Source organism: Ruditapes philippinarum, unplaced genomic scaffold (genome assembly GCF_026571515.1).
Source record: "Ruditapes philippinarum isolate M1 unplaced genomic scaffold, ASM2657151v2 ctg2960_1_1_1_1, whole genome shotgun sequence".
Lineage (NCBI taxonomy): Eukaryota > Metazoa > Mollusca > Bivalvia > Venerida > Veneridae > Ruditapes > Ruditapes philippinarum.
Window position 1 is genome coordinate 132,919 of NW_026862374.1, and position 27,444 is coordinate 160,362.

General features: G+C 32.4%; 1 protein-coding gene across 1 annotated transcript; it reads right to left on the reverse strand.

Moving 5' to 3' along the window:
* Positions 1-1,697: 1,697 nt before the first annotated feature.
* Positions 1,698-27,415, reverse strand: LOC132718914 (uncharacterized). The gene is made up of 4 exons (XM_060702613.1): positions 27,292-27,415; positions 18,197-18,479; positions 14,360-15,066; positions 1,698-4,155 (listed from the first exon to the last, which is right to left on the reverse strand). The coding sequence occupies exons 2-4, from the start codon at positions 18,467-18,469 to the stop codon at positions 3,933-3,935; spliced, it is 1,203 nt and encodes a 400-aa protein (XP_060558596.1). The 5' UTR covers positions 18,470-18,479; positions 27,292-27,415; the 3' UTR covers positions 1,698-3,932.
* Between the last annotated feature and the right edge of the window lie 29 nt (positions 27,416-27,444).

Below are 27,444 nucleotides of genomic sequence, written 5' to 3' on the forward strand. Positions count from 1 at the left end.
ATTTGCAAGATTTTTTTATTCCTCTATGTGATCTCTAAAATGTTGATTTTCGTCCAGCACACTCTTTCCGCAACAGGCACACGACAAGGAACACTTCCATTGTCACTATTTTCATAAAAATCAATTCCTAATTAATTATATTTAATTCATTTTAATCAATTTTCACATTAATTACAAATACACAGCAAGCGGGCCATGATGGCCCTGAGTCGCTCACCAAAAACAACTGCTTTTCAGTGTTGTAAATTATCCATTGTCAATATTTTCTTAGTTCTGTAGAAAAAGACGTTTAAAGGTATTTCTATTTTTAGCTTTAGCTGCCCCTAAAAGGGGCCAATCACAACAAGAGGGCCATGATGGCCCTGAGTCGCTCACCAGAAACAACTGCTTTTCATTGTTGGAAATTATTTTTCAAAAGAACTTGCTGAAAGACAAGTCCAGCTCTTTCGGCACGTTCAGCTCAACTTTAACTTGCCCTCTAGTAATATACTTTAACAACACTGCTTGTTTCATAACAAACAATAGGGCCACTAAGATGGCCCTAGATGACTCATCTAACCCATCATTTCATTATTCACTATATAAGTTGTAATATTTTGCCCTAATATTTTGGAAAGGATTTGTTAAAAATATGTATGTTGCAAGTGTTCTTATTAGACTATGTAGAATAAATGCAGAATAACTGACCACTAGAGCAGGATTAATTTTGATTGGACAATTATTTTTATAACTTTTTTTGAATGAAAACACAAAATGTCACATGCAAAACATGTAAGGTGTAGATGTTTAAAGTCCACAGTTTGGGACAACAAATTTTTTATACATTCTGTATGGTAACATAACTGTACCTCAAAAAAAAAATAGGTCAAACATTGTAAAATATATGAAAAGTAGGCCAGTTGATATAAAAATTCAATTCAGCATCAGAAATTACACCCCTAGTCCAAATTTCAAGTCTGTATGTCAAAAAACACAAGAATGAACGTCAAATTATATCAAAAATATCAAAAGTAGGTCAGTTGATATCAAAATTGATTTCGGCATCAGAATTTGCAAACCTGGTCCTAATTTAAAATCTGAATGTCAAAAACAAGAAAGTAGGTCAAATGATGTCAATAATACCTAAAGTAGGTTGTTGACGCATGGCGACGGACGCCGGACGCCGGAGTATCCCCCTCTTGATACTAATAGCTCACCCTGAGCCTTTGGCTCTGGTGAGCTAATAATATGAGCAAACTTAATGTAAGACTACCCAAGAATGCTACAGACAGATTTTGGTGATCATCCATCAATTAGTTCTGTAGAAGATGTTTAAAGGGTTTTCTATTTTTAGCCCTATAGACCACTAAAACAAGAATGATACAAAGTTTGGTAATCATCCATCCATTAGTTCTGTAGAAGAAGATGTCTAAAGGTTTTATTCTATTTTAAGCCCTAGAGACCCCTAAAAGGGGCCAATCAAATTAATATGAGCAAACTTGATAAAAGACTACCCAAGAATGCTACAGACAAAGTTTGGTGATCATCCATCAATCAGTTCTGTAGTAGATGTTTAAAGGTTTTTTTCTATTTTTTAGCTCTGTTGACCCCTAAAAGGAGCCAATTGAAATGACATGAGCACATTCAAATGTGACTGTCACAAGGATGCTACAGACCAAATTTGAAGTAAATCTGCCCAGCAGTTAAAGAGAAAAAGACGATTGTTTGTTGACGCATGATGAAGGACGCCGGACGACGGACGCCGGAGTATCCCCCTTTGATACTAAAAGCTCACCCTGAGCCTTCCGCTGAGCTCAAAATAAGGCACTGTAGAAAAAGTGATACTTAGCAAATTTTGAGTAGTATATAATCAAAGATCAAATTTTCTCAGGATGAATATGTATAACTTGTGTGTCAACTTTGCTTTAGTTTAAGTTTATTTGTTGGAAAGTACTTTAAAATTTATCTCAATATACAGTTTTTAGAGACGGACAGAAAGACAGATGGTCTGACAGACAGTCTGGCAGTTTGGAAAATAGTTGTATTTTCAAGTTTACAAGTTTAGTTTACAAGTTTATTGAGTCAAAGGCTATATCAGGGTTCTGACAAATAACATAAAATAGTAGCATGACAAAATGGCATTGCAAACAATGTAAGAGGATATCATTACACAGTGTATTGAGGGTTTCAATGAAACAAGAAAGTTATTTGAAATATATATTTTATTTACAAAAGATTGCAGAATTCAATTTACAAAAGTTTGCAAAATTTAATAAATTGGAAATTGTCACTATTTATTGGTTTAGAATATTTTATAGCATTTTGGACTTATGAAATAAAAGAAAAGAAAAGTAAGACTAATAAAATCTATAAAAATACATATAAAAGGGTAACGGTTTGAATTGTTTCTCAAAAACAAATTGTACATTCTGAAATTTAGTAAATAATGGAAACGCTGACACCCACTATACTGTAACATGTTGCTAGTTTTGTATGAACTTATCATTATGCCTAGTATATACATTAACTAAGAATACCAGTGTTCTGTTCAACAGACCTAATTTATCAGATTATGAACGCAGCAAATTCTCATTGCACAACAGTAAGATAAGGGGCATAACTCTCTTAAAAGGTAACCCAGAGTTATGGGATGTGTGTCCATTATGTTAATAATTATAGAGAATACCAGCTCTGAACAGTCCAGCTAAAAGTCCAGCAATAGAAATAATTCCATTGATTATATAAAATTTGATAGCAAATGCTTTTGAAACAGGTGTAAAGAAAGCCGCATTTTCAACAACCTTAACCACTCAGATATGGACGCCCCATGTTCAGTGTGTAAAAGTCTTATAAAATCATATTGTTTATACAGTGAATAAAATTTCTTATAAGAACATATTAAAGTGAACTGGTCCAATGGTAATTTTGATAGTATTGAGAATCATATGTGACAAACTATAAAAGAATTATATATGTATGTTGTTAGTGTGAGATACATGATCAAATAAAACATATCTATTAGTATATATAGCAAAAAATAAATATTGTTATTTATCATATACATGACCTTGCTTCTTTTAGTTCATGGTACTTAACACTTCAAAACAAGAAGAAAAACAGTGAACTTACAGTATAAAAAATTGTCATTTTTCTTCTAAATGACTCAAGAAAACGTTACAACATTTCAATCAAAATAAGAAGCACCACAAAGCGACGATAACCAGGTTTTCAACGACCAAGTTTTGATGTGACAGCAATTAATAGGTAAAAGTGCACTGAAGTTACTGAGTAGAAGCTGAATATTCTATTGTAAGCAAATGACCTTGACCTAATGCTCCCAGTGGCATTATTATCCTTACTTATTTAATGGTGAAGATGTAGTCAGTAGATCAAAGAAATGAGTAAAATGCAGTTCTATTTCTAGTAAAAATCTACAGATTTTAAATTTTTACACAAAAACTTTGTTGTTTAGGGGTATAACTATAATACGTCAATTTTGACCAATTTTAACACTAGGTCTAAAAAAATAATTGTGTTGTTAGGGAAACATGCTCTCCAAGAAAATGTAGGGTTACTTTTAGGCCCTGTTTACATGGAAATGTGCCATTATTGTGAAAAAAGTAATGACGCAAAATTAGTGATGTTGAGTATAATGCCTTTAGCAAATCACTTACAACTCTGTCAATATTATAATAGAAATATCTTATAAGCATATCAAATTGATACATTTCTATTGTTGTTATTAACATTTGAAATACTTATATAAAAATTGCCCATTGTAGACCAATTGAAGTATGAAATTTAGAGTACCACTAACACTGAAAGTAAGTAACAAAATATTGAATAAATTAGAAATAAAACAATGCTTATGGTTAAAGTTGTTACAACATAACAAATGTTAAATCTGCCATTGAACAGTGTGGAGTCAGTCATATTAATGAGGTTGGATTTATTCAGTTTTTACTTTGTATTGATTCTAATATATCATAAATAGTGTCATTGTTACTTTTTCTGTATGTAGGTTTCATTTCATCCTTTTTAATTTCATACTTATAGCTGGGTAATAACATGTTGTCTATGGTTGCTTTTTGCCAGTCATGATGTACGTTCATATCCTGTAACACTCCAATATTTTCTACCACTGAGAAAAAATAGTTATTGTTGGCTCCTAAAAACCTGCAAACAAATTAATAAATATTAAGATATATTAACTATTTGATCAGATATATAGAAACATTTTTAAAACAAACACATATAATCTTGAATACAGCAATTTGTTTTAAAGTTTCAATAATAGCAGAAGGTAGTGAATTTAATATACAGTAAAACCAAGTACAATCTTTGAGAGACAAAATTATTGTTCATGTATTTGATGTGAGACATTTCTCTTAGAGAGTGTTAGTTTATTCTGAATTAAGTACTGTTGTACAAACAACAGAGGTGCATTGTATATTAATGCAATTTAGCAATAGCAGAAGTTTTGAAAATATTTATCATTTTATATGTGTATTATACAGGATGTCCACTCATTTCCCATCACAAAAATATAGGAATGTAATTAAAATATAGGATTTTCATGGCCTAAATATAGGAAAATATAAAAATAGAAATAAGAAGGCAACTCCTCCTCTAAGGTAGCATTTACTTTAGTCTTGACAAAATGCTCGAGTCTAAAATTTGACCTCTAAAGTATGTCACTTTACCTCTGCTCAGTACTAATTGTGCATGAAGTATTGCCTCATATGCTAACTATTGTATCTTAAAATTGAACCTCATTTAAATTGGCAAATTGTCACACTATTGAACTGTCCACTAATTTGGGAGGAAAATGTGTAAGCGGTCAGTTGAACCAAGGTAAAGCAGTCAGTTGAACCAAGGTAAAGCATTCTGAGGGTCCCTGGTTTAAGCACCAGTCAGGCGGTACATTTATTTCGACATTTGGAACCCAACATCGGGCTGAAATGGTATATATCCCAAGGCACTGAGAAGGGGTCCCTGTATCCATACAATATGTGAGGGCAAATTTCAATGTAGCAGGGCCTTGTGAGTTTATGTCGAGAGGATTTTTTAAAGAAGATCTTACAATATTCATATGTTATAATTAAAACCCATAACAACAGGACAGAGCCAATATTGACCTAAGGGCTGTACATGTACAAGCTTGAGGCCCAAGAGACAATGTTTCATGTCACATATCTAAGGCCTAGATTTGTTATTTCAAGAGTGAATCTTAAGCTTTTACTATATAAATGCATGTACAAAGAAAACCTACCAAACCTGAGAAACTTTTCATTGAAAATGTGTTTTGGGTAAATCATATACCCCAAAACAGTGTTTAAATTGAAGAGTGTAGGCATTAGATACCTCACCTTGCCTTACAGTAAAGAGTAATCTAGAACTTTATAACCTAATGTGAGAAATACCCTCTCAAATAAAACAAGAGCCAAAACAAACAGGAGACAAACCTTACTTTTTCATAAATTCAAATGCAAAAACACTGATAGAGGCCTTTATGAGTGAAGGTCTGTCAAAGATCAAGGTCATATTTTGAACAACTCAATTTTTAAAGTTTTGCCCTGAATGTTGTTCTGTCCAAGAATGAACCAAAAACAGCAAATTTCACAAATAAACAAGAGTGCAATATGCAGTGTTAATGTTTGTTTGTTAAAATATTTCCACTTTTGACAAACATAATCTAAGTAACAAGAGCCACCGCCGGGCGGGGGCAACGCTCGACTTTTTACTTTTTCTAAACGCAAACATAGAAAGGTTTGAACATATATTGATGTTTCCTTTTTATAAATTTAGTTGGTCTGTCTTGTCACATTAGTTTTGTTTATATATTTTGTATATATATGAATAGAAACATTAAGCATATTTCTAAAAATAGCAAGAGTACGCAATTTCTAAAAATAGCAACAATGACGCAATTTCTAAAAATAGAGAAAATGACGCAATTTCTAAAAATAGAAAAAAATGATGCAATTTCTAAAAATAGAAAAAATGACGCAATTTCTAAAAATAGAAACAATGACGCAATTTCTAAAAATAGAAAAAAAAATGAAGCAATTTCGAAAAATAGAAACAATGACACAATTTCTAAAAATAGAAAAAAATGAAGCAATTACTAAAAATAGCAACAATTACGCAATTTCTAAAAATAAAAACAATGACGCAATTTCTAAAAATAGGAAAAAATGAGGCAATTACTAAAAAAAGCAACAATGACGCAATTTCTAAAAATAGAAATAATGACACAATTTCTAAAAATAGAAAAAAATGACGCAATTTCTAAAAATAGCAACAATGACACAATTTCTAAAAATAGAAACATGACGCAATTTCTAAAAATAGAAAAACATGACGCAATTTCTAAAAATAGAAAAAATGACGCAATTTCTAAAAATAGAAACAATGACGCAATTTCTAAAAATAGAAAAAAATGACGCAATTTCTAAAAATAGCAACAATGACGCAATTTCTAAAAATAGAAAAAATGACGCAATTTCTAAAAATAGAAAAACATGACGCAATTTCTAAAAATAGAAAAAAAATCAAGCAAATTCTAAAAATAGAAAAAAATGACGCAATTTCTAAAGGTCGCTCACCTGTATATAGCCTCCCCCCCCCCCCGGCCCAATTTTTACCCCAGGGCTTTTATTTGTTTATTTCAACAGACTTGGTAGACACCCATAAGAAGATGTTTCATGTTAAACATCTTAGCTCTAGCTCTTTGGGTTCTTTAAAAGAAGATTTTTTAAGTTTTTACTATACACATATAGTTAAAAACAATGACACCCCTCGGGCAGGGCCAGTTTTGACCCCTGGGCTTTTATTTGAACAAACTTTGTAGATATTTACTTAAAGATGTTTCATGCTTAATATCTAAACTCTAGTTATTTGGGTTTTTTCAAAGAAGATTTTTAAGTTTTTGCTATGTATATAAGGAAAATCAATGACCCCCGGGGCGGGGCCAGTTTTGACCCCAGGGCTTTTATTTGAACATACTTGGTAGACACCCATTAGAACATGTCTCATGCTAAATATCTTAGCTCTAGCTCTTTGGGTTCTTTAAAAGAAGATTTTTTAAGTTTTTACTTTATGCATATAGGGAAAATCAATGACCCCCTGGGGCAGGGCCAATTTTGACCCCAGGGCTTTTATTTGAACAAACTTGGTAGACATTCACTAGAAGATGTTTCATGCCAAATATCTTAGCTCTAGCTCTTTGGGTTCTTTAAAAGAAGATTTTTTAAGTTTTTACTATATGCATATAGGGAAAATCAATGACCCCCTGGGGCGGGGCCAATTTTGACCCCAGGGCTTTTATTTGAACAAACTTGGTAGACATTCACTAGAAGATGTTTCATGCCAAATATCTAAGCTCTAGCTCTTACAGTTCTTTAAAAGAAGATTTTTTAAGTTTTTACTATATGCATATAGGGAAAATCAATGACCCCCTGGGGCGGGGCCAATTTGGACCCCAGGGCTTTTATTTGAACAAACTTGGTAGACATTTACTAGAAGATGTTTTATGCCAAATATCTAAGCTCTAGCTCTTACGGTTCTTTAAAAGAAGATTTTTTAAGTTTTTACTATATGCATATAGGGAAAATCAATTACCCCCCAGGGCGGGGCCAATTTTGACCCCAGGGCTTTTATTTGAACAAACTTGGTAGACATTCACTAGAAGATGTTTCATGCCAAATATCAAAGCTCTAGCTCTTAGGGTTCTTTAAAAGAAGCTTTTTTAAGTTTTTACTTTATGCATAGTGGGAAAATCAATGACCCCCTGGGGCGGGGCCAATTTTGACCCCAGGGCTTTTATTTGAACAAACTTGGTAGACATTCACTAGAAGATGTTTCATGCCAAATATCTAAGCTCTAGCTCTTACAGTTCTTTAAAAGAAGATTTTTTTAAGTGTTTACTATATGCATATAGGGAAAATCAATTACCCCCCGGGGCGGGGCCAATTTGGACCCCAGGGCTTTTATTTGAACAAACTTGGTAGACACTCACTAGAAGATGTTCCATGCCAAATATCTTAGCTCTAGCTCTTACAGTTCTTTAAAAGAAGATTTTTTAAGTTTTTACTATATGCATATAGGGAAAATCAATGACCCCCTGGGGCGGGGCCAATTTTGACCCCAGGGCTTTTATTTGAACAAACTTGGTAGACACTCATTAGAAGATGTTTCATGCCAAATATCTAAGCTCTAGCTCTTAGGGTTGTTTAAAAGAAGATATTTAAAGATTTTTCTTTCGGTTGCCATGGCAACCAGAGTTCTGCATGGAATTAAATTCTTTGAACAATTTTTAAAGGTGACCACCAAAGGAACATTCCTGTGAAGTTTGGATGAAATTGGCTCAGTGGTTTATGAGGAGATGTCTTTTAAAGCAAAAGTTTACGGACGGACGACGGACGGACGACGGACGGACGACGGACGGACGGACGCCGGACGAAAAGCGATCACAAAAGCTCACCCTGTCACTTTGTGACAGGTGAGCTAAAAATAGCAACAATGACACAATTTCTAAAAATAGAAAAAAATGACGCAATTTCTAAAAATAGAAAAACATGATGCAATTTCTAAAAATAGAAAAAAATGACGCAATTTCTAAAAATAGAAAAACATGATGCAATTTCTAAAAATAGAAAAAAAATGACGCAATTTCTAAAAATAGAAAAACATGACGCAATTTCTAAAAATAGAAAAAAAATCAAGCCATTTCTAAAAATAGAAAAAATGACGCAATTTCTAAAAATAGAAAAAAATTACGCAATTTCTAAAAATAGAAAAACATGATGCAATTTCTAAAATTAGAAAAAAAATGACGCAATTTCTAAAAATAGAAAAACATGGCGCAATTTCTAAAAATAGAAAAAATGACGCAATTTCTAAAAATAGAAACAATGACGCAATTTCTAAAAATAGAACCAAAATGACGCAATTTCTAAAAATAGAAAAAAATGATGCAATTTCTAAAAATAGCAACAATGACGCAATCTCTAAAAATAGAAAAAAATGACGCAAATTCTAACAAGAAACATCGCAATGCGATGCAACCAGGTTTTCAGCAAAATATTTCACAGAAGCTTTGTCATGAAGGGGCATTTGTTTTTAATTGAACTTTTAGGAGGAATTATGGCTTTTTTAATATTCCTCAAACAAAAATGATTGAGAAATTTTATGTTGTCTATTCGCCTTTTTTTCCCAAATGTTTTAGAAAGGTAAACAGTACTTTATTTTTGCTTAATTTTTACATTTTTGCGTCTCTTGTCATTTTCTTTTGTCAACAATATTGGCGTGTGGTGTTTTGTGCGATATCAAGAAAAGTATGTTCACAATTTTAAAAAAATACTTGAATGATGTCTTGGAAGAAACATGGGAATTTAGTGAGCGCCAGGGCACTTGATGACAAAGCTTCTGTGAAAGTTTGGTCAAAATCCGTTGAGAAATGTAGGAGAAGTTGCGCACTGTAGAAATTGTTCACTATATATTCTGTATAAGGAAAAAATATACAAAGGGCCATAATTCGGTCAAATATTATCCAATCACAAAACCCCGACAATATGTGCCAGGCACTTGAAAACAAAGCTTCTAAGAAAGTTTGGTCAAAATCCGTTGAGAAATGTAGGAGGAGTTGAGCACAGAAGAAATTGTTCTCTATATATTCTGTATAAGGAAAAAATATACAAAGGGCCATAATTCGGTCAAATATTATCCAATCACAAAACCCCGACAATATGTGCCAGGCACTTGATAACAAATTAAAGCTTCTAAGAAAGTTTGGTCAAAATCCGTTGAGAAATGTAGGAGGAGTTGCGCACAGAAGAAATTGTTCACTATATATTCTATATAAGGAAAAAAAACAAAGGGCCATAATTAGGTCAAATATATACCAATCGCAAAACCCTGGCAATATGTGTCAGGGCACTTGATGACAAAGCTTCTGAGAAAGTTTGGTCAAAATCCGTTGAGAAATGTAGGAGGAGTTGCGCACAGAAGAAATTGTTCACTATATATTTTATATAAGGAAAAAAAACAAAGGGCCATAATTAGGTCAAATATTATCTAATCGCAAAACCCCGACAATATGCGCCAGGGCACTTGATGACAAAGCTTCTGTGAAAGTTTGGTCAAAATCCGTTGAGAAATGTAGGAGGAGTTGCGCACAGAAGAAATTGTTCACTATATATTCTATATAAGGAAAAAAGACAAAGGGCCATAATTAGGTCAAATATATACCAATCGCAAAACCCTGGCAATATGTGTCAGGGCACTTGATGACAAAGCTTCTGAGAAAGTTTGGTCAAAATCCGTTGAGAAATGTAGGAGGAGTTGCGCACAGAAGAAATTGTTCACTATATATTTTATATAAGGAAAAAAAACAAAGGGCCATAATTAGGTCAAATATTTTCTAATCGCAAAACCCCGACAATATGCGCCAGGGCACTTGATGACAAAGCTTCTGTGAAAGTTTGGTCAAAATCCGTTGAGAAATGTAGGAGGAGTTGCGCACAGAAGAAATTGTTTACGCCCGCCCGTCCGCCCATCCGCCCGCCCGCCCGCCGACATACCTCAATCTAATAACCAGTTTTTTCCTTCGGAAAACCTGGTTAAAAATAGCAACAATGACGCAATTTCTAAAAATAGAAAAAATGACGCAATTTCTAAAAATAGAAAAACATGACGCAATTATATACATGTATATATATGTATATATATATATATATATATATATATATATATTTGATATATATATATTTGATATATATATATATATATCTATATATGTATATATATACATGCATATATATATTTATATATATATATACCTGCATATATGTATATATATACACACACACATTTATATATATATATATATATATATAATACATATACTATACATACACACACACCAATAAATGCACAATCTGAGAAAATTCAGTAATATAACCTTCAAGGTCAAGGTCATTAAAGAGCCCAAGCAAATTTGGGTTTGATAAACAACAAGGTCTGGTCCTTAAGAATGTTCTGTTATAATATGAAGTTTATCCCTTCAAAAATAGCAAAGTTACAGTCAGTTACTGCCAAAACAATGAAAATTTCAATAATTTGACCTTCAAAGGCAATGTCATTAATGAGTGAAGGTCAAGGTCTTTCGGTATATTTTTAACAGTTATCTTTGAAGATTATGTTCAAGTTTGAAGACAATCCATTCAAAAATAACAAAGTTACAGCCAATAATAGCCAAAAAAATGAAAATTTCAATAATTTGACCTTCAAAGTCAAGGTCATTGATGAGTGAATGTCAAGGTCTGAATGGTTATTTTTAAGGGATATCCTTGAAGATTATTATGTTCAAGTTTGAAGACAATCCATTCAAAAATAACAAAGTAACAGCCAATAACAGCATGAACAAGCAAAAATTGGACTTTTAACCTTGAAGGTCAAGGTCCTTTATGGATGAAGGTCAAGGTTAGTGTGGTCTACTGAAAGGTCTTGTCCCAAGGGTTGTTGTGGCCAAGTATGAAGACAATACATCAAGAAATAAAAAAGTTATGATCCAGGTACAAGTTTTCGGACGGCAACGGCAACGGAGATGGCAACGGCAACGGCAACGGCAACGCCGACCTGACTATAACAATACCTCTACTTTTTTTTTCAAAAAAAAAAAAGTCGAGCTAAAAAGGACATAACTCCAAAAATATTGCTTTCAGAAATATGCCCCTTGTGTAACAACTGCACCATGTCAAGATAATGACAATGCAGCGGTTATCATAGCTCTACTTTTTGTTCAATACAGACATTAGCTAATAGGACCTTGAAGATAATTAATTTAAAGTTTAAAATTGTATTCACTTCAGGCAGTATAATATGTTGTCTAACATGTCATTTGGTCAAAATGTCAATTATATTTGTGCATTAGTTACTTAGAGAACTCAAAGAAATTTTCATATTTGTCCTTGACGGTCAAGGAAAGTTTAAAGTCAAGGTTATTCTTTATATAAAGACTTTGTCCAAAGTGTTGTTATGTCAAAATATGAATCAAATCAGTTCATTAATAACAAGAGCTGTCGGTAGGACAGCACGCTCAACTATTCTAAGTGCTTGATAGTAAAAGAGCCTTGATAATGTTAAATTTTTTAAGATCACAAAAGGTCTAATTTTTTTTTAATAAATTCATGTTATAGGCCTTAGAGAGAGTCTAATTATACAATATTGGCTTGACTATTCGGAAGGTAATGTCACAAGGTTGTTTTATTGAGTATAATAATACTAATTACCTATGAATACATAAATTTGACAGAAAAGGTACATAGGCTTCTAATTAAGATGTTTTATCAAGTAAATCACTGCTTTATTATTATGAATGCATAAAATTGTCCCAAAAAAAGGGCACAAACCCTTCAGTAGTAATTGAGATAACAGCTTACAAGCAAAACTTTACCATGAATTTCTAAGTTGAAAAAGGGGAGAAAAATCAGCCTAAATGCAAGATAGAATTATGGATCTTTGTCAGTGACCTACAATTATGACCCTTAATGCAAATGTGAAGTTTTAAATAAATATCTTTAATAGTTATTGAGATATGTAAAACTTGCATGTAAACATTAACCAAGAGACTAAGTAGAAAAGGGGATATGAATCAGCCTTAATGCAAGATAGAGTTATGGAACTTGGTCAGTGACATACAATTATGACCCTCCAATTATGACCCTAAGTGCATGTGCAAAGTTTCAAGTAAATATCTTTGAAGACCTTTAACCAAAATTTCTAAGTTTCAAAGGGGCAAATAATTCTTCAAATTTTGCAGGCAGAGTTATGCAATTTTGCAAACTGATGTACATTGTTACTATAAAAAAGTATTTTAAATTTCATTTGAATATCTCAAGCAATAATTGAGATATTTGACTTTACAAAAAAACTTTAACCAAAATTTCTAAGTTCCAAAGGGGCATAATTCTGTTAATATTGTAGGCAGAGTTATCCAACTTGTCAATCTGATGTACCTTGTTACTATAAATAAGTATTGTAAGTTTCAATTGAATATCTCAAGCAATAATTGACAAAAAACTTTAACCAAAATTTCTAAGTTAAAAAGGGGCATAATTCTGTCAATATTGTAGGCAGTTATCTAACTTGTCAGTCTGATGTACCTTGTTACTATAAATAAGTATTGTAAGTTTCAATTGAATATCTCAAGTAATTATTGAGATATTTGACTTTACAAAAAACTTTAACCAAAATTTCTAAGTTAAAAAGGGGCATAATTCTGTCAATATTGTAGACAGAGTTATCCAACTTGTCAATATGATGTACCTTGTTACTATAAATAAGTATTGTAAGTTTCAATTGAATATCTCAAGTAATGATTGAGATATTTGACTTTACAAAAAACTTTAACCAACGCAGACGCGGACGCCGACGCCGGGGCGACTACAATAGCTCTCATATTCTTCGAATAGTCGAGCTAAAAATATATGGCTAATTTTATGATAATTTCATTTAATAATTTGACTTTAAAGGTTAGGGTCATTTATTGGTCAATGTCATACTCAAATTGCTTCACTTGATGGTTTTATTTGTTAGTCTACATTTAAATCAAACCAGTCAATTAATAACACAATAATGGAAATTTTTGAAAAATTTAATGATTTTGGACTAACTGTCATAGTCATTTTAAGGTCCAAGTCTTAGCTTGAGAAATGTATGATAAGTGTTGGTTTGTCCAAGCAATCTTCAAATCCATTCATTAATAAATAAAAAGGTATGGCTATATTTAGAAAAACAATTACTATAGAGGTAAACAGCATTATTAAGGTTAAAGTTAAATCCAATTCTACCTGTTTAAAATTAATAATCAAAAGCTTGTTATGTCCAAGCACAAAAAAATGAAATAATTATAAATAAGTTTTGACCCATTTTATGAAAAGTTATTATTTTATCCTCACAGGTTGAGATAAATCTCAACATGACAGTGTTTAAATGTCCAATATCAATCAAATGCATCTACTAATAACAAAATTATGGCCAATTTTAGCAAAATTTAACAATTTGGTTAAGGGCATTTGAAGATCAAGGTCAACTTGAGTTGCTAAAGTTAATTGTGTTATTTTGTTTAAGTATGAATTGAACCTATCCATAATTATAGCAAAATTCATTAATTTCAAGGTCAAGGAAATTTAAAGGAAAACATCTGATTCTGTTTGACCATAAAGTTATTTTGAGCAGAAGTTTCATACACTAAGATGACCAAGAATCATCATGGTATTCCAGAGTACCCCCCCCCCCTTACCACACTAATAACTCAGCCTAAAACTTTGGTTCTAGTGAGCTTAAAAGCTAGTTCATGTAAAAACCTTTAACATACCTTACATATTGATTTACTGGAAGTCTGGCTTTATTAATACCACGCGAGTTTAAAACAGCATTATAAGCATCATAACCGTTAGTATACATTTGATTCTCCAGAAGTAATACAGGAACACAATCATTGATCTCCTTAATATCATCTTTTACCCACGGAGTTAAAAACACAAGTCTTTCTTTTTTAAATTCATTGAAGATATGGCCGTCATGATATGACACAAGTGGAAAATCTTTCATTATGTTATCAAAAACAATTTTTGAATCTTCATCACATTTTTCCACCTGACCACAGTTTGCAATATGGATTTTAAAAGACTGTACATGTCTTCTATTCATTTCCAAAGTAAGTCGTAAATCGTCTAATTTCCTAGGCATATTTTGTTCAAGATTCCTATTTGAAACTCCAAAGTCAATAACAAGATCTTGACTTAAATTGTAATTACACATATCTGTACTTATATCTTGAATATGTTGCCTATTTCTGACGCAGTTGTCATCAACAAGCAACATTGACTTGTCAGTATATCCATTCTGTTCTATTGCATTGATGTAAGATAACATTTCAACTTCTATTTCAGACATTCTTATCTCCATTACATATAAGTCTTTCTGTTCGGACAAGATATCTTTATAAAGAAGCATCCTCTGGTCTTTAGATTGTGCTAGTACAATGTCTCTCCACAAGTAAGTATTCATTTCATATGGTACCTGAAATAAATAATTAAACATGTATCACACAAACCTCTGGAAGTAATCTTGACATAAACCAAGTTTAAAGATCATGTGACATCAGATATCAGATCAAGACATATGAGCCGTGTCACGTCAAAACCAACATAATGGGTTTGCGACCAGCATGGATCCAGACCAGCCTGCGCATCCGGATCCATGCTGTTTTCTTACAAACCCTATTACAAGTAGAGAAACTGATAGCGAATTAACAGCATGGATCCTGATCAGACTGCGCGGAGGTCGCAAACCCATTATGTTGATTTTGATGTGACGCAGCTCATATTATTAATTATTCATTAACTTGCCAAGTAAATAATGTATTAATGTGTGTGTGTGAAAATGATGTCAAATTTACAATAATGAGTTTGCACTTATAATTATGAAATGACATATTTATCATGCCTATTTGTATATACATGTAACTGAAACAGAATACTCCATCATGATTTTTCAACAAGAGGGAATTGATGGCCGTTATATTGCTGGCAAATTAATTCTTTTGATTGGACAATTATATGAAACAATTTATCTAAAAATGACATACTTAAATATAGTACTCTTTTGTGAATTGTCACATACAATAGAAAACAACAAAGCAAACCTTGCAGAGCAATATGTTTGACAAGTGAGCAAGAGATGTCACAGAAAACAGCGAAGCTGGACTGATAAAATACTGGACGCAGTAAGGAAGACAAAACTATGAAAAAAAAAAATCAATTATGTATAATTATGTATTAAGATATGGTAAAAAAATAACTTTGTTTACACAAATTCCAAGATCAAGGGGAATAATTCTAGAAATAGTCATGCTAGAGTTATGAACCTTGTCACACAACATGTGTGTAATGATAAGAAATATATATTTAAAGTTTTAAGTTACTGTAGATACCTTAAAAAGTAAAGAAGTTATAATATTTCTTAAAGAAAATCCTAAATTCAAAGAGAGATAAATCTGTAAATATTGCTTCAAGAGTTATGAACCTTGTCACTTAAAATGTAATTGATGATTTGAAGTTCGAGGTAGATACCTTTAAAACTAATAAGTTAACAAGAACTGTCGGAGGACAGTAACGCTCGACTATTCGAAAATTTGTCACAAGGGTGTTTCATTGAGTATAATAATGCTTACCTATATGAATACATAAAATTGTCCGAAAAGGTACAAACTCTTCAAGTTTCAATACATTGATTTCCCTTCAGTAGTTATGGAGAGACAAGCTTACATGCAAAAACTTAACCAAGAATTCATGTGTCGAAAAAGGGGCATAATTATGCAAAAAAGCAAATCAGAGTTATGGGACTTGTACCAATCATCTTAGATAATCACAGAGAACAAGTGTGTGAAGTTTCAATCCATTCCCTTCAGTAGTAATGGAGATACCAGCTTACATGCAAAAACTTAACCAAGAATTTCTAAGTCGAAAAAGGGGCATAATTATGTTAAACAGCAAATCAGAGTTATGGGACTTGTGCCAATCATCTTATATAATCACAGAGAACAAGTGTGTGAAGTTTCAATCCATTCCCTTCAGTAGTTATGGAGATACCAGCTTACATGCAAAAACTTAACCAAGAATTTCTAAGTCGAAAAAGGGGCATAATTATGTAAAAAAGCAAAATCAGAGTTATGGGACTTGTGGCAATTATCTTAGATAATCACAGAGAACAAGTGTGTGAAGTTTCAATCCATTCCCTTCAGTAGTTATGGAGATACCAGCTTACACGCAAAAACTTAACCAAGAATTTCTAAGTCGAAAAAGGGGCATAATTATGTAAAAAAGCAAATCAGAGTTATGGGACTTGTGCCAATCATCTTAGATAATCACAGAGAACAAGTGTGTGAAGTTTCAATCCATTCCCTTCAGTAGTTATGGAGATAACAGCTTACATACAAAAACTTAACCAAGAATTTCTAAGTCGAAAAAGGGGCATAATTATGAAAAAAAGCAAATCAGAGTTATGGGACTTGTGCCAATCATCTAAGATAATCACAGAGAACAAGTGTGTGAAGTTTCAATCCATTACCTTCAGTAGTTATGGAGATACCAGCTTACATACAAAAACTTAACCAAGAATTTCTAAGTCGAAAAAGGGGCATAATTATGTTAAACAGCAAATCAGAGTTATGGGACTTGTGCCAATCATCTTAGATAATCACAGAGAACAAGTGTGTGAAGTTTCAATCCATTCCCTTCAGTAGTTATGGAGATACCAGCTTACATACAAAAACTTAACCAAGAATTTCTAAGTTGAAAAAGGGGCATAATTATGAAAAAAAGCAAATCAGAGTTATGGGACTTGTGCCAATCATCTTAGATAATCACAGAGAACAAGTGTGTGAAGTTTCAATCCATTCCCTTCAGTAGTTATGGAGATACCAGCTTACATACAAAAACTTAACCACAGGGACGCCGACGCCGACAAATGGGTGACTGCATTAGCTCGATTATTCTGCGAATAGTCGAGCTAAAAATAGCAAAAAAATAACATTATTCTAGTAAAAAAAAACTAAGTTTATGGGGAGATAATTCTTGCAATATTGGTGCTAGAGTTATGAACCTCTTGTCACATTAATGTGGTTAATGATATGATACATATATTTGAAGTATGAAATTGATCCCTTTTGAAATAAATAAGTAACAGTAAAAAATAATATTTTTTAGGAAAATTCTAAGTTCAAGGGGAGATAAATCTGAAAATATTGATGCTAGAGTTATGAACCTTGTAACATAAGATGTGGTTGATGATAAGGAACATATATTTGAAGTATGAAATTCATCCCTTAAGAAATAAAGAAGTAACAGTAAAATATAGTATTTTTTAAGGACAATTCTAAGTTTTAGGGGAGATAAATCTTAAAATATTGGTTCTAGGGTTATGCATCTTGTCACTTAAGATGTGGTTGATGATAAGGAATATATATTTGAAGTATGAAGTTCATCCCTTAAGAAATGATAAAGTTATAGTGAAAAATATTTTACTGCACCAAAACTTTAATCTGAAATCTGGACGCGGACGTCGACGCATGAGCCAGTAGGACAGCTCTCCATATCCTTCATATAGTTGAGCTAAAAATGATCAAAACGTTATGGGATTATCAACATACCTCATGCTCTCCAGTAGCTTTCAAAATTTCATACTCCATCTGTAAACGTTTCAGACGCTTCATTTTATTTGGGCCGAGAATCAAATGATTTTGGAAACTTCTCTTATTGTTTATTGACATCTTATACCTGTAGTAATCCGGGCTGTAGCGGGTTTTATCATACATTCTATATCTACTTGTACTGAAAAACGCACAGCTACCTCTTTTAATAAAGTCAATTACAGTGGTTCTGCAACAAGGACTTGTTACGACCTTTCCAATGGGTGGCATCATTACAGATTCACTGAAAATAAACATATCCTATTTTAATTTCATGTTTTGTTAACTGCTGGGTATTGAACAAGAATTTGTAAAAAGTTACCAACATCCCAACCTAAGGGAAGTTTTGGTATGTGTCAATAGAAATACTTTTGAGCAATAAGCACATAGAAGAAGCATTATTAAAGCACATAAAAGAAGCAATAAGCACATAAAGGAAGATAATTTGAAAATTATTTACTTATTATCTCTCAGGTTGGATTTTACGTTGCACCCACACATAGAGGTCATATGACAACTTTCCAGCTTTACTGGGCAAGAAACACCTTGTGTGTCAATCTGTGCATTATTTCAGGCATGAAAGGGCTCCCGAGTAGTAACTTTCAATTGAGAATTTTTTACTGTGGATTGGGAAATATTATACTATTAAAAGTCAATTTTCAATTGGGAATATGACCGAATATCAGCTATAAAATAAGCCAAAAAATCCCTGGACTTAAAATATATAGTGTATTTCTGGGATTTCACATCTACTTTGAATACTTAGAAAAATATAAATACGTGACATCACAGTAAAAGTCAAGGTTACACATAGAGGTCAAAGTTCAGATAAAAATTTAAAGATGTGTATAGGGACCATTTAGTCATCATTTATTGATGGATTGTAGCATAAATGGTAACTATCATGACTACAGGTGTGACACATTTAATTTAGGTTAATATTTGCAAGGTCAAGGTCACTGGAGATGATTAAATATCCAGATGTTGTCCGGAGCATATTTTCTACATGCATGGAGGAATTTTAATGTTACTTTATAGAATTGTTCACCACCATGAGACGTAGTGCCCTGCACATGAACCAAGTCTCTAGGTCAAAGGTGAAGGCCACAGTTAGAGCTCATAGAAAAACGCTTGTCTGGGATTTCAATATAATTTGGCACAAATGTTCATCATTGTGAGGCTGAGTGCCGTGCATAAAATTCAGGTCCCTGCGACCAAGGTCAAGGTCACACATCCTGTGCATATCTTCCCTACTGACTTGTTTTAAGGTTCATTTAACAACACAGTGCCAAGAATAAAAACTTGCTTGCTAGATAACACTTATCCATAATGCCCCCATCTCCATCTAAAGCTTTCGTAAACGGGCGTATTTTGTGACTATGGCACCCTTGTTTAGTATCATATTTGATAAATTGCTAGGAAATATTACCAGTAAGTCAAAGCAAAACCTTTAATTCTTTTAAAAGAGATAATGCCATTATATATGGTTACCGCCTTTAAAATATAAATGGTTATAAACACTACTCCTGGAGATAGGGTATTGTAATTCTAAAGAGAAAATTTTTATTTTGTTTTAATATTTTTGTTAACTAAATTTTTAAGCTCGATTTCCCGCAATGTTACATAATGGCACTTAGGACCTTATTATACTAGCACAACGAACTGATAAATTTGACACTTATTGAAAATACCTGGCCGATTGTTGAATAAGCACACGATAATATTGGTCTTCATATTCAATATAAAACAATAACTAGCGGCATCTGAAGATTATCACTAATCAAATCAGCAGTTGTGTATGAAATAGCGACATATTATGTACTGCAGTTAGTGACTTGACCAGTAAATTTTATTGATAAACAGATCAAAGGAATTATGAGTTTGTTTTTTTTGGTTTTTTTTTTTGTTTTGTTTTTTTTTTGGGGGGGGGGGGGTTATTGTCAATTAAATCTGACTTAATCATGGCTCCAAAAACATAAAAATGAGAAGGAATTTTTTTGACATTTGAAGCTTTACAGAGTATTCTTGAAAAAAAAAAAAAGATTGACCTTATTGTCATGCTATAAAGGGAACCTTGCTGCCTGACTTTTGGCAAATGTTATAATGACTGACATTAATGATTACTGACTGTAAATTATGCATGTAAGATTTGTTAATTTGATAATAAAAAAAAAGGAAACTACCAAAATAAAGCTGGATATAGTTATGTTTTCCGAAATATCTCATGCCGTACCTGATTGCCTGATTTGAAAATAAAATACAGGCAGGCAATTTTCGCAGCGAAAAATTGGCTCAAAGAAAAAATTTGCCAGTGCTAGCCCTGTCACTTGTCAAGGGATTGAGATAGAGTCAAAGGCTTTTCAGCGTTGGTTACACATTACCTTATGATCGACCTGGGGTCATTTTAAGCCTCTCACAAGTCCAAAATTTTCTTGGCGATGAGGCGGACTCCGCCCCCCTTCAAACCCCTATAAAAGAAGGGGGCACATCCCCCTTCTGGCAACCCCCTGATGTATCTTTTGGATGGGGGGCGGCGCCGAAAAAGTGCTCATTTTTTTTAGCAACATTTCTCAAGCGAAAACATGTGTTTGGGGCCGAAATATGACATTTTTTCACTATTTCAGGCCTAAAAAAAGGGGGGGGGGGGGGGGGGTCGAAAATGCGTTGTTTCGCGTATATATGTGGTAAAGGGTTAAATGATTTTTTTGTGGGGTATGAAGGAAATTGAATGAAAAGCATATATAATCAATTATCAAAACATATGTCACATTTCAGAACTGTTCAAGATGTATAAGCAGTCGGTAGAGCAGCGGAAAGGTATCTGAAGTGTCATGTGTTTGAGTCCCGGTATGACAGGCTGCACATTTTACTCACCCTGCAACACATATTCCAAATGAAAAATACTGCAGATTACATTGTTTTGGAAATGTAGGAGTGTTAAATAAAGAGTGGGTAAAAGTATGTGTGTGTGTGTGGGGGGGGTGACCAATCACACACCTGTGGTTTCTCATCTACATCTACATTGTACGTCGGCGCAATCACACTTGATTATGGCGCGACGGGTGGTGCTAGGTCAAGAAAAAGAAATATACAAGAAATGATAGAAAGTTAGAAGAGGTTGGATAGTACAAAGGTAGAGATATAGACAAAAAGTATGGCCAGCTATATTTCGCCTCTTCAATCCAAACCTCTCCGGTTACGGTGGCCGCTACCGGCACAGCCTTGAATATCACTAGTGGGTACTTGTAGCTGGGCCCCTAAGGCGACTTAGAATGTGAGGGCTAATAGCCCCTGCTTGAAGGATACCAAGTCAGGGGCCTCTGCAACGGAGGCAGGTAAGCTGTTCCATATCGTGGTTGTACGAGGGAAGAAGGAGTTCTTGTAGTACAATGTAGATGTTAATGGTAGATGGAACTTCTTGGAGTGGTCACTTCTAGTGCGGCTCCGGGCAGGGGTGAGATAATCGCTGACTGGTATGTCCACAAGGTCATTGGTGATCTTGAACATCATGGTCAGCTGGGCTTTGGTCCGTCGTGACTCTAATGTCTCCCACTCCAAGTGTTGGATCATTGAGGATACGCTGCTTGTGTTGTGGTAACGGTTCGTCACATATCTTGCAGCTCTCCTCTGGACCATCTCGAGCTTGCGTGTAAGGTCCTTGGTATAAGGGTTCCAGATGGTGGAGCAATATTCAAGGCCTGGTCGCACGAGTGACATGTAGGCTGTGCTCTTGACCTGTTCATTGCTGAACAGTTTTTTTATAGAGTAGTCCAAATATTTATACGTAACCGCAGATATGAAGCTATTTTTTACATGGGCCAAATCCGATAAACGTCAAACTGTAAGACGAGGGCTCGGCGCAAGACTATTCTAACTTGTATTTTGAAAAATTTTCAGGAAATGGAAAAAATATGTTATTTATTTTGATTTCATTTTTTGAAAAAAAAATCACAACCAATCTTATCAAAAAATAGAAATAAGTTGTGTACATGTTCATTTTTTCAAGAAAAGTGTAAAATATGCATTTTATTGCCTACATGTTAACATAGCCTAGTATTGCACTAGAAAAGCTACTTTTTCCAGAATATTTATTGTGCAAAACTATTCTATCTTGAGTTAGAATACTTTAACACTATAAAGTATGTCCCTTTGATTCCTAAATCTCGTGCAAAACTATTCTATCTTAAGATAGATTACTTTTGCAATAACTTGAAAGTTAAGAATATCTTTTATCTATCAAGTTAGAATATCATGTTTACTTTTAGAAAGTAAATTTGATTTCTTAAATAATATTTTTGAAGGGATATCAGGGTTTCAGGCGGTTCTAAGACCATAATATAAAGTATAATTTGATATTGTTACATATTTGCATAATTATCAGTGATTTATACCCTACTTAAATATATAGTTGGTACTTGTAAGTGTTAGCAACCTCATACAAACACAAAAATTGGATAATAACTTTCATTCTAGTCATATCTTTTGTGTTAATACAAATTCTTAAAAGTGAAATCTGCAGATTCTTAATATTAATCCTCATGTTGAGGCAAAAGCTTTTGTTGCAAGTTTTTTATATGCATGACTCCGGATTACTGACTGCAATGACACAAATAATGAAATGATGAACATGATTATGGTACTTTGTGCTAGAAAGCATTGTGCATGCATGCTTGGGCTGTGAATGCATCCTTGTTGATGCACAATTAAAGGACTGCTTTAACCCTCCATTATAGGAATTTTAAAATCCTTTAAAGCAGCACGCCTCCAGATTAATGCTAATTTTCATGAAAAATTTGAAAATGTGTTATAGTAAAGTAAAACATTGTGAAGTGAAAAAAAGAAAATAACTTTCACATTGTAAACAGTACTTACAACCCATGTTAATTACCAAAAAGAGGTCAAAATATGCTAAAATAGCCCTTAATACTGCATTAGTAATGCAATAGAACTAAGGTTGAAAAATACTGCGAAATCGGTCATAATTCGCACATAACTTGGAACTTGAAATCTTTTTACTGAATACTTTTGTTCAGTTTGGTTTTATTGACATATTTTGGTTCATCTTCAGGCATGCAGCTTTAAGTCTCTTATTATTTTAATTTAAATAGGTATTGGTAAAAAATACATGATGTTATTCAGAATTATTTACTAACACATTAGACATTTCACAAATTTAAAAGATATAAATCATAATATCATTAATTCAATTAATAGTAAAATTGTTCTGTGACTATAATTTTACAAATATAATATGATTTTGCATAAAAAAAAACAAATTTTCTATTTATTCCATCCTGTTTTATCAGTTTTAATCTTTTTTTCCTGACTTTTGCCAAATAACGACATGCACTCTCATTAATGATGTCATAAAATCATGATGTCACATAGTTCTTATTGAAAAATAATCCTGTAAACTTTTACTCATAATGTTACATTTTTGAATTGATATGACTATGTAGATAACTAGATATTTATGTGTTTTTTGTATTCAAGCACCTTTTACTCATAATGATGTGTATTTTGACGGTATTTCTATATATTTTTAAGTTATATTCTTTTCATCTGCATTCAGATAGGTCTGGCTACTGTGTTACTGTTAATGATATTTTATAATTTCACTGTCCACTGAAAAGCATGTAAATAAAGGTAATATTGTGAGAAATACACTTAATTATAAGTATAATGTGATATATGATTAGAGGCACTTAAATATTTGCACATATGTTAAAAATCAAACAAAATTAATGAAATACTGTAACAGAATTATTTTTTGAATATAAACATAATGTGATAAAGTAATATATATGATGATACACAGAAAAAAAATCAAAATGGCTTAAAACCATTAAAAACATATGAAATAAATGTAAAATTTGTTTATTTTACATGTAAGATCATAAAATATTTCATTTTATTTGTGAACACCAGCAGTGTTATACTTTCACTTGTGGCTGTGTCAAAAATTGCATTAGGTGTTCATTTTATAAATTTCTTAGAAACTGACATTTTAAAAGTGTATTTTAATACAAAACACAAAATTTAATATACTCTTTAGAACTTTAGAAATATTTTAGCAGTAATTAATTGTCATAATATTGTAGTATTACTTAATTGTCATAATGTAAAAAGAATGTGCTGCTTTAAATAGTAAAAACAATCCTTATTTCAAGAAATAAATCATCAAAAAACAAAATATTTTTTACTATTAGTAATAAATGTTGCTGAAGATACATAAATTCAGTGAAAAGTTCTGGAAGTTTTCAAGATTAAAAATTTCAAAAAAATTCAACATTCATAAGCACATAACTCTGATTAAATTGTATTTCTAAATTATAAATCTAAATGTACTATAAAGTAGACTTTTGTAAATACAAAGAAAGAAAACAATTATGTACAGGCTTGAAAACTTAAATCATGCTATTTGAAACTGGAATAATAAGAATTTTTAGGAATACTGATTAAAATTAGCTTCTAATTAACACTAACATTAGGATCTGACGACCACCAATTGGTTGTCATCTTGTCATAACCTTTCGAACAGCAAATCATCGGCAAGCTTTCACAATGTTTGAAAGCGATGTGGTTTCTAACTTTAATGGCTGGTAAACCATTACTGAGTAGGTCATTTTCACAATTTTGAGAACAAACATTGTATCGTCCAGATAGCCGGCAGGTAAACTGGCAAAACAACAATGTCTATTAAAAATTTAGTCTTTAATTTCCAGTTTTTTTTTCACATGACTTCAACAAATTGTTTTCTATCAAAGATCAATAATATGGCACATATGTTTTACTTGAACAGAAAATGATATTAAGATACTTCGTCTTATTCCTATCTGTAAAGACGGTTTGATTTCATTGCTAAAAATAGCTTTTCCTGGGAAATCCGAATCACAATGAAGATTAAATAAAAATGGGGGCAATCAGATCTACATGTAAGAAATAAGTAGATCTGAACTTATGTCAGACTGGAAAGGACCCTTTCTATAAAAACTGCATGCTTTCATAAACATTGTCAGAAAATATTATCGCCCCATTTTGCATGCTTTATCCCGGGGATTTAATATTATATAATGTTTTAATACTGTTACAGTCATATTGTTGCCTTTTTGCTTGTTCCTTTTTCTTCTACCCATATTAGTATTTAAATAGAATTTGAAAAAACATCATATCACATAAGTATTCATTGCACAATTGGTATAACAATGATGATAAAACTTGTAAACACTCAAATGTTACACATACAGAAAATATAGGAACAAGGGGACTCAAACATACAACCATATGGATGTGAATGCTTTAATCTGTTTCATCAACGAGGTAATTTTTGGCCTTGTTACCAATCTGTTGTGATTGTCCTAGACCAACACAAATAATTGAAACAGTTTTGTGTTTTGGTCAAGATATGTGTATTTTACAAGTCGTCTCCTTTAACCCAAGTAATTTTGAAATGTTTTTAATACACTTTCAAAGCTTCGTTTAAAATAAACTAAAAGGTTAATAATTTTGTCATTATTAAAATACCTGCACCACTTCAATTCAAATAATATATTTTTTTTATTTTTGAATTTAGATTTAAATTCAGAGGATGATTTTTGCAATGATTGTATTGAGATAAGCTTGTTTTTATTCTTCTGTTGTTGTATTTAAACTTTACTGAAAGCCAGTTCGGGGACATTTAAATATCACTTTCTTAATCAGTATTCCCTACTTGAATACTGTATAATCACCCTTAGTTTATTGCCTGCTTTTTAAATTTGTCTTTTGACGTCTTTTCTGTATATCAGCTTCATAAACCTCAATCCCCCTTTTTAAACCCCTTTTTTTAGTTCCGGGCCCTTTTTTTTCCCTTTTTTAGGGGGAAAAACATTCTTTTCTAACCAAAGCCGGTTTTTAAAGGGAAAGGGAAATAAAGTTCAAATTGAATTTTTATAACTCCGTTTTAAAAACATCTGGGTGTTTTTAAATTAAAATTCAAAAATTTTTGTGTAAAAAATGTTGAATTCTCTTAAACCGGTTTAGGGGGGTGGACGGTTAAAATTCACTTTCCCCTACCCTCCAGAAAAGGTCAATCAAACCCAGCCTCCAAAAATTTTCAATTGTGTTTGTTACCCTTTTTTTGGGTTTTTCCCTATTTTCTCCATCAAGTGAACTTGATTGGCCATAAACCATAAATCTTTAAATGTAAGCAACTTTAATATTCATCATTACTATAAAAAGTAAAATTTTCAGACTAAAAATGGAAAATTTCTTCTAAAATTGTATAATACTGAGTTCTGATTTTTTATTTTTTTTATTCTTTGTACAGAGAATTTGAAATGTCATGGAGTCAGTAAAATAAATTAATCTTTACAAGTGTTTGAAATTGATTGTTACACTTGGTATAAATAAATTAGGAATCAAATTTTCTTCATCTTGAAAACAACGAAAAAACAGGCAAAAACACATCAGAATATGTTTTAAAACTGTAAAATTCTGTAAAATATGATCATAGAAAAAGTGTCACAAATATTCTTGGAATTTATGACATCATGAAAGCTTGTGATGACATCATCAGACTTTGTTTATTTTCAGTTAGAATAGTTCCAATTGCAATAACTCCTGTTAACAGCATCTTTTATTTCGCTAGACTATTCTAACTGAAGTTAGCATAGTCTTGCACAAAAGAATATCAAGTTTTTAACTTTAAAGTGATTGTCAAACTATTCTTACTTGACTTAGAATAGTTTTGCACTGAATATATTATATCACCACATAGAATATTTTCTTAAAATGTGTAAAACTTAAAAATTAGTGGGAAATTAATTAAGTCTTTTTAACAGAACATGCATTGAAGGAATTTATACAAGAAAATGTCAAAAAACCATTTTCTGAAAAATATTGAGTTAGAATAGTCTTGCGCTGAGCCCTCGAAGATGTCTTTCAATGAAGGACTAATTATCCTATATAGGGCCGAATTCACCCTCACCACTAATTTCTTTTATGTTTTGTCTATTGTCACGGAGGAACTGGTGCCCCTGGTGAGGGGGTAACTTCTGTCATTCATTATTATCTACCTTTATCGATATATTTTCAAAACAACATCAGCTATCAGTTTTCCCTTCTTTGAGTTGAACTGTCGAAAGAAAATAAAACTTAAAACATGGGCGCAGCCATATTGAAAAGGGAGATAAGTCCGCGAAATCAATCGGCAATAATTTCATTATCCG